Raw genomic sequence first — 12,138 nt, forward strand, 5'->3', positions numbered from 1 at the left:
TAAAATATTCTTACATGAGTTAAACTTGCCCAATTAAATTATTTCTCACGCTAATTTGTCTCACAAGACCAATTCTTTCAAAGGAGTTCTATCATTGCCATGATTCTACTTGTTTCTTGCCCCACAAACAATTCTGAACTCAAATCATATATACTTGACGTCAACTATTTTTTGTATGTAGGCTTGAGTCTTGACGTTAGTATGAATTTATAAGACGAATTTCAGATAAATACAGAAAAATGCAATTGTAACACTATATTACTGGCTTTGCTGGAAGACTGAATTATATGCCTAAAGATGCAAAAACCGGCTATTTTCAAAAATGAGAGGAGTAATTAGAAAAAGAACAAATTCATTACCAAAAAGATTATAAATAAAATTAGCCCCTTATGGCGAAGACTACTCGAGTTTAAACAACTTTTAATTTAGTCTGTAACACTTTACATTTACTAAAATAAGGTTGTCCTCAAGCTGAATTTGTCTCACTAGACCACTTTTTTCTGCTTCTGTTGCTAGTATTAGGAATCCTACTACTATTCCCATGATTATTCTTGTTGTTATTGTTACTTGCTCCACAAACAATTCTGAACTCAATACCATATGCATTTCCAAAGCAAGAAAACAACCCTCCGTCGGAGTTCCGCCGTGAATGTCCTCCGTTTACCATCGCCTGTGCCGCCGTCTCCTTCCTCCCTTTCTCCATACTTGATGTTAACCCTTTAGCATATGCTTCCTCTACTGTTAAATCCTCTAATATTGAGCTTTCTCCATCTTCCATTTCCGTTGGTTGTTTGATCTGCACTTCTTGTGGTGGCTCAGGCCGGACTCGCTGCGGTGGTGGTTGGTACCTGTTGATAATATAATAAAAGTAAGTAAAATTATTATTTATCTGATAATTTAAACTTTTACATGAAATGATCATGTAATTAAACATAATATACGAGCTGATAAAGGTCTTGAATTCAAGTCTCATCACCATGATTATTTGGCAACCTATGACCTTTTTTGAGGCCACTATTTAAATTTTGTCCCCCGATAGCCTAGTGGCTAAATATCACCTTTAAAAATGGTAGGATTAATTTTTCATTTTATAAACACAAATTTAGTCTACTGGACTAATATAGGACAAAATTTAAATAGTAGCCTCGAAAAAGGTCATTTGTGCACAGGATTTTCATTGCCACCAATTATCAAATTTATATGTGCTTGACCGAAACATAAAATGTCGAAAACATAATAAATTAATAAAAATAATGCTCTCTAATTATCAAGAAGTTATATGATGAGATGATCACATAATTCGACATCAGTACCTTTTAGCGGCTATCTCAGCTGCAACAATGGAAGCTGATGGACCAATATCGGAACACAATTCTGAGTCATTTACTATAGAACCATTGCACATTGATCCATTCACCATTGAGCCATTACAAACTGAGCCAGCTTTGTTAGGAAAATCTTCATTGTTAACTTCTGAATACCCTAAACTCAAAGATCTCCATAGTTGGATTTTATCATTTATTTGCCTTTGTTTCTCATCATCTTCTTGATAATTTTCATTCATTTTCTTGTGTAAAATGTCTCGACAATCCAAAGAAGAAGGATTCATAATATCATTACAAATTAGTGGCATACTTCTCATAGAACTATGAATAAGTGAGACACCCATGTTGAGAATTCCTTGTGGATTTCCTGATGGCCTTCTAATTTGTAAAGCAACAAATCTTTTGCCATTTGAATTAACAAAAGGGTTGATGAGATTATTCAAAAGAACATGAACTGTACCAACTAACACATCCCTAAACCAAGAAACAGTGTAAATCTCAACATGAACTGCAGAAGTTTCTGAATATAGGAACTCATCATTGACCTGTAAGAAAATAGAATATGAGAAGAATTGAGGAAAAACTTGAGACTTGAAAACAACTTCTCTTAACTTTTATATATACACACACACACACTATTATGGAAAGCAATACAAAGTATTTTCAGGGTACAACAAAACCATTTTGGTTCATGAATAGACATGTCCTTTTAATTTAAAACTAAAATTTATATCTAAATTTAAATTCATTTTTTTAAAAATAAAAAAGATAATACCAAGTCCCTTGACCCCACGATGTGAGATAATACTGGGTATGTTGTTGTTGTTATGAAACAATCTCACTTCATATATATTACCAATAGGGGCGGAGCTAGGTAGACGCAAAGGAGTTCAATTGAATCTAGAAAATTATGTTGCGCAAACAGGCAAGAAATAAGTTTTTTTCTCGTATGTAAATTGTTGAATCCCCTTAAATTAAGAGAAGATTCTACTGTAAAAAGAAAATTGGTTCAAATATTGCTTTAGGTCACATGTTCACATTCTTGTATTTTTTCGAACCCCCTTATTTAAATTCCCAACTCCACCACGAATTAAAAATATTAATACTAATATAACATGCATGAAACCTTGAAGGAGAACTTGTCATTCCATGAGGGATTATTGTGCCCTTCATTGTCAATACGTGTGCTTCTTTTTCTGTTCGGGTTAATCCATGCAAGTGCATAAGTACGTAGAGATTTGGATACAGGAGCTAAGTCTTGGGCAGAGATGAGGCTAATTTCAAGAATGTGGTTATAATTGTTGCTGCTAGGGGCAATATCATTGCTATTAAGTGAAGGTTCATAAGAGAGAGAGGAGGATTCTGGTGTCGTCGAGATGTTGTTGTTAGGGTCCATTGATGTGTTATTGCCGCCGTCCGTGGCGGCGACGACAACAACAACAAGGAGATGATGGTGGAAATTGGTAGTGGCATCAAGAGAGAAGGAGATGGTAGGTGACAAATTAAGAAGGAATGTGTGTATGTTGTTTTGTTTGCGTTTTGAATGGATGCTAATTTTGTGGCGATTCTTTGGGGTGTTTGGACCATTCTTTTTCTCTTATTTTTTCTCTTCATCGTTCACGGTCAACGTTTGCCCATTAGCCATATCAAATTAAAAACTCTAAGAGAGCGTCTTCTCTTATGTTTCTTTTGGGATTGAGGGTTTCAATTATGAGAGACAGGAAGCTCAGCAAGTGCGCTAGCTCTCAACATCCAAACTAATGAACCTAAGTTATATTCATAATGTAAATATATTTACATCATTAGTGAATTTTAATATGTGATATATGTTTACCTCGAAAATACGAGTAACAATTAAATTTAATTTGTGGTTTTAAAGATATGTGATTTAGTTCAATACCAATTAATAATCAAGAAGTATGAAGTATAAATGAAATAAATAAGTGAATCAAACCAGTATACTTGAGCAGTTTCGACCTCGAGCTTAGTGACCTCGAGATGAACCAAGAACAATAAAGTAGGAACAATAAAGAGAAAAGACAAGTCTGATGAACAATGAGCCAGAAAAGTAAGATAATATATTCTTTGCCAATGATTAGATGATGTTTACAAATGACTGGGGTCCCCTTTGTATGTCAGCGTACTCCGACGCCTTGATCCTGATGTCAATCTCGTGATGTCAGCGGTTGAAGTGACTGAAAGGTCGCTTTCGTGTAGTTCCCAAAGTCATTAATTTGGGGCGGCTGACAGTCGGCTATTTGGCTTCCCCAATACGCTTAAGCGACTTCTATAAATAGGCCAACTTCACAATTTTGCAAACTTTACTTCTCAAATCGTTCTCAAAATCTCATTAGTTTCTTCAACTTCTCTGAGTTCATCCTTCTCCCAATTTTTTCTTACTTCATCATCACCGCCCTTCTCTTCTCTCGAATTTCCAAACCATAATGGCTAAAATATCTAAATCTGTTTCCCAAAAAGAAAAAACCTCTTCATCATCGCGGCCGGCCGGAAGTAAAACGGTGGTGCCACCTCGTATCGAGGAGTGTATTCCCCCCGCCGTGTGAAATAATATCCAATTTTCAAATCGAAAAACCTGCATCAACACCAGGCCGATGTGAGCCCATGTCCCGATACATCTGTTTGATAACCAAAGATGAGCTCCAGCAGGTGAAAAAGGACTGCAACTGGGAGAATAAAGATGTAGTGATCCCTTCCCCTGAAGATGACATCACTACTCATAAAGCAGGGTACTTAAGCGTGTACACCTACCCATTCACGTTGGGCCTTGCCGATCCAACTCTGGGTCCCATTGACCCAGTTATTCTTGATTTTTGCCAACAATACCAAGTGACGCTTGGCCAGATCTATCCTTCATTCTGGCGCATCGTCAATCTGATCAGATACTTCTCGAGCCAGGTCGAGGGAATGCCTTTTACCCTCGATCATTTGATCAGGCTACACAGCCCTCGTCTTTATCGAGGTGGCCTGATAAAGTTGCAACTCCAATCCATGACATCTCTCTTCTCCAGCATCGATAAAGACAAAGATCGAGGATGGATGAGTCAGTTTGTCCGAGTCAGGACCTCCGACCTGATTCCTGCTGAGAGGATGCCATTCCCCGAGGAATGGAATATGAAACGTAAGTACATGCTTATCGATAGTGACTTTATACCCTGCTTTCCCTTCTCTTTCTCGACCTTATCTATTTTTTGGTCTAACCCCTTTCCGATGGTGTAGCTGTTGCTTGGTTCCCTGGTGCGGTCCCAGACCTTGAAGGTTGGGTCCGGAAACTGGCCTCTACTTCTTCGTACGCAGAGCGCAGTTGGCGTGACCTGGCCCAAGGTCGATGGGAGGCTAAAAACCATGGTGAGTTCTCTTGTTTGCTTATCTGTGTTTCTCAGAGAAATACTTACTTTGTCTTTATGCAGGACTCGGAGACGCCGTTGCTATGCGGCCGCCCCCGCCCGGTGAAAAAGAGATCCTAAAGCCTTCTAAAGAAAAGAAAAGAAAGAGGGGGTCACCTGCAAATTCCCCCAAAGCCAAAGAAAAGCAAGGCTCGAAAGCCTAAGGCCGATACTGTGGCCCTATCTCTAGGAACGGCCCAACGCCTTCGGGACGGGGAGGAAGAGGGGAAAGATGACGACTGCCTGTTGGTAGTTCGAAAAAGAGGAAGTACTGACGCTTCAAAGTCTGTCGAATCGATGGTGGCTGATGTGGTTCACTCTAAGACCGAAGAAATCTCCGAGGGGAGATCGAGCAAAGTCCCCGAACCATGGGGTAGCAAAAGAACACCTCATCTTGGAGGTCATTTGGAGGGTGAGACCGAAGGGCCCGGTCCCGAGGCCCTTCAAAGAGAAGAGAATGCCCCGAGTGGATCACTTGGGGTGATCAACGTGGATGATCGCCGCCTGGTCCTGAATTCTCCGAGGGGCACTTTCGAGATGCTCGGACATGTGAACTCTTGATGTGGGGACGAGCCACGAAGGGCACGATATCTTTTGAGAGTGCCTTGCAGGGATTGAAGATGGTCCCGACCCAGATGCTTCTTTTATTTTTGATGAGGCCCATCGGCTTTTCAAACAAGTAAGTTTTTGCCCTTAGGATCACGCCTGCGTTTTATCCTTATTGTTCTGAGTCTAACTTTTCCTTTTTGTGAAGGCTGAGACGCCAAGTCTTGAGCTGAGCTTGCTCGATGTGAGGCCGAGCTCAAGAAGCTCTCGGAAGAAAAGGACGGCCTTAAGATCCTCTATGTCAAAAAGGAGGGGGAGATCAGGGATCTTCGAGCCGAACCTGTGAACCTCTATGTCAACATGTGAACCCTTTGAAGTTTTGTTATGCATTTGTCTCATGGTCGGCTAACACTTCAACTTTGCAGGCTCAACAAAAGGACGAGCTGGTGGAGCAGGTCCGAGAGGATCTCAAGATAAAGGAGGCCGAGACCCTAGGGTGGAGACAAGGCATGGACCGTCTCGCCTCAGAGAAAGATACTCTTCGGGAGCAACTGGCTTCAATTGAATGCCAGCTTTATAGTGTAAAGGAGGAAAGCCTGGCTCGAAGCCGCAGAATTGAGGAGCTCGAAGCTAAATCTGCTGCTGATCTTGCCAAGGCCAAATATGACGCAGAGGCATTTGTATCTTCGTACCGAGCTGATGCTGAGGCAGCTAACATCCGGGAAAAGGAGATCTCTGCCGCGGCCGAAGTTTAGCTATCATGTGCACTCGACCACGCCGCACGACAGTCCCGGAGAGAAACCCTCAAGGAGGTGCACGCTCGCGGCTTCGACCTCTCAGCCGACATTGAAAAAGCAAAGACTTTGGAAGAAGAGGCTGCCGCTTTGCTTTCTGATGATGAGGATTCAGCTAGTGGCTCCGAGAGCGGAGGAGACGAAGATGAAGTCCCTGAGGAGGAGGTTCCCGAAGATGCGGCTCTCGAAGATGCAGCTGCCGAAGATGTGGCCCCGGAGTAGATTTAGGTTTCTTTATTTTGTTTTTGTGCTTTTGTGCAAGGACCCCTCGTGGGTGTTGTAAAATATCTCTTGTAAGCCCCTCTTATAAATATAAAAGGATCTCTTTGCTTCATCTTCGATTCTGCATTGTCTTTATTTTCTGAAAAATTTGATAACTTCAATAACCAAGTGAACCTTGGCTCGGATTTTGAATATAACAACCCTTAGGTTTTTTAGTGATTAGCGTGTGATCCTTGAACATAGAATAGAATACCTCTAGGTTCTTGTTAGTCTTCGAGCTATGCTTAAGTTGATTTGGCACGAGCTCGGGATAATGGGACTCTTGAGTTCGAGTTGAGTGAGAGCAAGGTCTCGAACCCTATATGTTTTGGCCCTTAGGCTCTTTTATATCGGCCCTTAAGATCTTTTATATTGGCCCTTAGGATCTTTAAGTTGGGCCAATTCGGCCTCTAAAGCGGCTATAATTTTTCCCCTCTTTTCGGCTAAAAGACTTAGTGAAAATTTATCTATGCCTTAGCATGTGTTTTTTATACCCGTTGGGTTTTTTGAAGTTCGGCGTATTGGAACCTTATTAGTAATTTGTTTATGTAAACATAATCGAATACCTCTTGAGGTTATTTCGAAGGCTGATGTTATCGAAGCCTTTAAATTATTCGAGGGCTGATTTTATCGAAGCCCTTTATCTTTTGCTTTTGCCGAGGGTAGCCTGATTTAACCGATTTTTTCAAAGTGTTTGAAGGCCTTTAATTTTATGGCAGAAGTCGGACTTCTCCGAGTCGCATTATTTCGGCCATAGCCTTTTTATATGACCGTAGTCTTTAATATGGTCGTAGCCTTCGAGTATGTCTCTTGGACTTGTTTCCCGATAACCTTTCGAACTTGTTCGAGAGGTTAGTCCCCGAGTATGATGGCCTTGGACTTTATGTCGAGGGGATGCCTCTTTGCGGTCTTATGAGTTCGAGTTTTTGATGACTCAGATGTGTTGACTGTCGATGACAGTCCCCGAGTATTCGGGGTGTATTTGCGTTCTGGCCCTTGGGGCCATTTCTCGTAGAATTGTAAGTGTAGAGTTCGTATAATAGCAGACTTCTTTGAGACACAAAGTTTTTTGATTTAGAAGGAATGCTTCTTCGAATAATTGATACATGCGTACATGTTTTACCGTCGGGGCTCGACTATTCTATATGGACACGGTTCATCTGACTGTTTGGCCCATTACAAAGTCCTCCTATCGAGGCCCTCTTAGGCGTGAAGTATTTTCCTCGAAAATATGACCTTCGAGGGTGATGCCCCCCAATATTCGAGGTTGATTTAAAAGAAGCCTTGGATACTGTTGAGTTCTCCTTAGGTAGCATATAGTTGTTGCCTCATTAAAAACCTTGCCAGTAAAACCCATTTGGGACAAAATCCGATCTAAGGGAAAAAGAGTGCAACGCATGCTTTAAAACCTAAGGCCTTCGTGCAAAAAGGTGCATTCGATAGCTTCGATCGAACACCTGCAATGAGTTAGTTTCAAATTCAAATGGACAAGAAAGATACATTCATACCTTAGCAGTAGTATCGTTTGAGTAATGATACGTTCCAATTGTTCGGCAGTTGTTCACCTTCCATTGTGCTAAGTTTGTAAGATCCTTTACCGACAACTCCGAGGACTCGGTACGGTCCTTCCCAATTCGGGCCTAGTTTCCCTTCATTCGGGTCTCGAGTATTGAGGGTGACTTTTCATAGAACTAAATCCCCGATTCCAAAGTGTCGAAGGTTGGTCCTTCTATTGTAGTATCTCTCGATTCTTTGCTTCTGCGCGGCCATCCGAACAAGTGCTACTTATCGTTTTTCATCTAATAGCTCGAGGCTAGTGTTCATAGCCTCGTGATTTGATTCCTCCGATGTATGCCGAAACCTGGCGCTGAGTTCTCCGACCTCGACAGGGATAAGGGCCTCGGAGCCATATACTAAAGAGAACGGAGTAGCCCCCTTGCTAGACTTTGATGTTGTTCGATATGCCCAGAGGACCTCGGGTAGAACTTCTTTCCATTTTCCCTTTGCATCATACAAACTTTTCTTCAGGTTTTGAATAATAGTTTTGTTTGTTGACTCAGCCTGTCCATTTCTAGTTAGGTGGTATGGTGTTGATAAGATCCTCTTTATTTTATGTGCTTCGAGGAACTCTGTTACCTTGTTGCCGATGAATTGTTTTCCATCGTCACATACAATCTCGGCAGGTATCCCGAACCGGCATATGATGTGGTCCCAGATGAAGTCAATAACTTCTTTTTCTCTGACCTTCTCGAAGGCCTGTGCTTCCACCCATTTAGAAAAATAATTAGTCATAAACAAAATAAATTTAGCTTTACCCGGGGCCGTTGGTAGAGAGCCGACTATGTCATTCCCCATTTCATGAAAGGCCATGGGATAGGACCGAGTGGAGATGTTCTCCGGGCTGGTGGATCATCGGTGCAAACCGTTGGCACTTGTCACATTTTTTGATAAATTCCTTAGTATCATTTTCCTTGTTGTCCTAGTAATACCCTGCTCTAATAATTTTGCGAATTAAAGACCCGGCGTTGGAGTGATTTCCACAAGTACCTTCGTGGACTTCTCGTAAAACATAATCGGTATCTCTCGGCCCTAAACATACCGCCAATGGCCCATCGAACGTTCTCCTGTACAATGTTCCATCTTCATCTAACGTGAACCTAGCAGCCTTGGTTCGTAGGGCCCTCGATTCTTTATGGTCCGATGGGAGTTTTCCATTTCTCAAATAGTCGATGTACTTATTCCTCCAATCCCAAGTCAGGCTTGTAGAATTTATCTCGGCATGACCCTCTTCGGCCACAGACATCGATAATTGGACGACAGTCCCCGGGACGATATCATCTTCTTCAACCGAAGATCCCAGGTTAGCAAGTGCATCGACCTCACTATTTTGTTCTCGAGGCACGTGATCCAAAGTCCACTCCTTGAAGCGGTGCAAAGTTACTTGTAGCTTATCCAAGTACCGTTGCATCCTATCCTCTCGAACTTCAAAAATTTTGTATACTTGGTTTACCACCAACAGTGAATCGCACTTGGCTTCAATGACTTCTGCTCCCATGCTCTTAGCTAGCTCGAGACCTGCAATCATGGCCTCATACTCGGCCTCATTATTAGTCAACCTAGAAGTTTTGATAGATTGTCTGATAGTGCCACCCGTAGGTGGCTTTAAGCCAATGCCAAGCCCGGACCCTTTCACATTCGAGGCACAGTCCGTGAAAAGGTTCCATACCCCCGATGATGTACCCGATCTTAGCAGGAGTTCTTTCTCCACTTCGGGTACGAGGGTCAGCGTAAAATAGGCCACGAAGTCAGCTAGGATTTGCAACTTGATGGCCATTTGGGGTTGATACTGGATATCGTACCCGCTAAGTTCGATGGTCCATTTGGCCAACCGGCCCGATAGCTCGGGCTTATGCAAAACATTTCGAAGGGGGTAAGTTGTTAATACGCATATGGGATGACATTGAAAATATAGTTTTAGCTTTCTAGATGCGCTTATCAATGGAAGTGCTAATTTTTCTAAGTGAGGGTACCTAGTTTCAGCATCTCCTAGAGTTCGACTTACATAATAAATAGGAAATTGCGTACCTTGCTCTTCTCGAACTAGTACCCCACTTACCGCTATCTCGGATACTTCCAAGTATAGGTAAAGATTTTCATCTACCTTCGGGGTGTGAAGCAAAGGCGGGCTCGATAAGTATCGCTTCAATTCTTCCAAGGCTTGCTGGCATTCCGGGGTCCACGCGAAATCATTCTTCTTTTTAAGCAAGGAAAAGAATGACTTCGATCTGATGACCTCGAAATGAATCAACCCAAAGCAGTTATTCGTCTAGTCAGCCATTGCACGACCTTCACACTATCCACGACTGTGATATCCTCAATGGCCTTGATCTTGTCGGGATTAATTTCGATACCCCGATTCGAGACCATGAAACTGAGGAACTTACCCGAGCCGACTCCGAATGCACATTTCTCTGGGTTAAGCTTCATGTTGTACTTTCTCAAAATTTTGAATGTTTCCTACAAATGAGTTAAATGGTCCTCTGCACGCAGGGACTTAACCAACATATCATCAATGTAAACTTCCATTGTTTTACCTATCTGTTCTTCGAACATTTTATTAACTAGGCGTTGGTATGTAGCTCCTGCATTTTTTATCCCGAAGTGCATTACATTGTAACAATAAGTCCCGAATTTAGTGATAAACGAAGTCTTTTCCTGGTCCTCCGGGTTCATCTGAATTTGATTGTACCCGGAGTAGGCGTCGAGAAACATTAGGATCTCGTGGCCGCCCGTGGCATCGATCATACAATCGATGTTGGGCAGTTTGAAAGAATCTTTCAGAAATGCTTTGTTTAAATACTTGTAATCTATGCACATTCTAAGTTTATTTCCTTTTTTAGGAACTACAACTACGTTGGCTAACCATTCGGGGTATTTTACCTCCCGAATAGATCCTATTTTAAGGAGTTTGGTTACCTCGTCCTTTATGAATGCATGTTTCACCTCGGACTGGGGCCTTCTTTTTTGCTTTACAGGTTTGAACCTGGGGTCAATGCTTAGCCGGTGTGTTGTGATTTCCGGCGGAATCCCTATCATATCTAAGTGGGACCAAGCAAAGCAATCCATATTATCAATAAGAAATTGAATGAGTTTTTTCCTGAGTTCGGGGGTTAATCCCGTTCCTAGGTATACCTTTCTCTCGGGCATGTATTCGATCAGTATGACCAGCTCCAGTTCCTCGACAGTTGATTTGGTTGCATCGGACTCTTCGAGAATGACGAAGGTTCGAGGAGTAAGGAAATCCTCTTTTTCGTCTTCGATTACCTGTTGCTCCGATTCCGTCGAGGTTGGGGGCGTGATTGTTATTTAGCCGCCTGCTTGCCTTTGATGCTCGATTTCTCCGAGGTCGAAGGCTCTGGTATCGGCGTCACTTAATTGACTGCAAACATTTCCTTTGCAGCATGTTGCTCTCCGTAAACCGACCGTTTTCACACCATCCTCCGTTGGGAACTTCATCATCTGATGAAGAGTTGAAGGTACCGCCCCCATGTTGTGTATCCATGGTCTCCCGAGGAGTGCATTATACCTCATATCGCCTTCGATGACATGGAATTTTGTATCTTGTATGGTCCCGGCTACGTTGACTAGCAGGATTATCTCCCTTTTTGTTGTTTCGCTTGCCATGTTAAAGCCATTTAAGACCCAGGATGCAGGTACAATCTGATCCTGAAGGCCGAGCTGTTCTACGACCCTCGATCTGATTATGTTCGCTGAGCTACCTGGATCCACTAGAACACGTTTAACTCGAATTTTATTTAAAAGGATAGAAATTACCAGGGTGTCATTGTGCGGCTGAGATATGCCCTCCGCTTCTTCGTCAAAGAATGATAAGGCGTCCTCGGGCACATAGCTCCGAGTCCATTTTTCTCTGGTGATCGATACCTTGGTGCGTTTGAACACCGGTCCTTGTGGGACATCGACACCGCCAACGATCATGTGGATTACATGTTGTGGTTCTTCCTGCTCATTTTTTCTTGCATCTCTCTCCCTGAAGTGGTTTTTAGCTCGATCACTGAGAAATTATCGAAGGTGACCCTCGTTGAACAACCGGGCTACCTCCTCCCTTAGCTGCCTGCAATCTTTGGTCCTATGGCCATGTGTGCTATGATACTTACACATCAAGTTTAGATTCTCTGAGAAGGATCGATTTGTATAGGCTTGGGCCACCTGGTATCTTTGATTCTTCCAATAGCTGACACAATCCCTGATGCGTCTACACTGAAATTATACTCTGACAGTCGAGGTGCC

At 42.4% G+C, this 12,138-nt stretch overlaps 1 protein-coding gene across 1 annotated transcript; it reads right to left on the minus strand.

Moving 5' to 3' along the window:
• Positions 352 to 2,803, minus strand: LOC109226303. Its single transcript, XM_019391089.1, has 3 exons — positions 2,452 to 2,803; positions 1,314 to 1,870; positions 352 to 848 (listed from the first exon to the last, which is right to left on the minus strand). The coding sequence occupies exons 1-3, from the start codon at positions 2,719 to 2,721 to the stop codon at positions 467 to 469; spliced, it is 1,209 nt and encodes a 402-aa protein (XP_019246634.1). The 5' UTR covers positions 2,722 to 2,803; the 3' UTR covers positions 352 to 466.

Source organism: Nicotiana attenuata, chromosome 5 (assembly GCF_001879085.1).
Source record: "Nicotiana attenuata strain UT chromosome 5, NIATTr2, whole genome shotgun sequence".
In the NCBI taxonomy this organism is placed as follows: Eukaryota; Viridiplantae; Streptophyta; class Magnoliopsida; order Solanales; family Solanaceae; genus Nicotiana; species Nicotiana attenuata.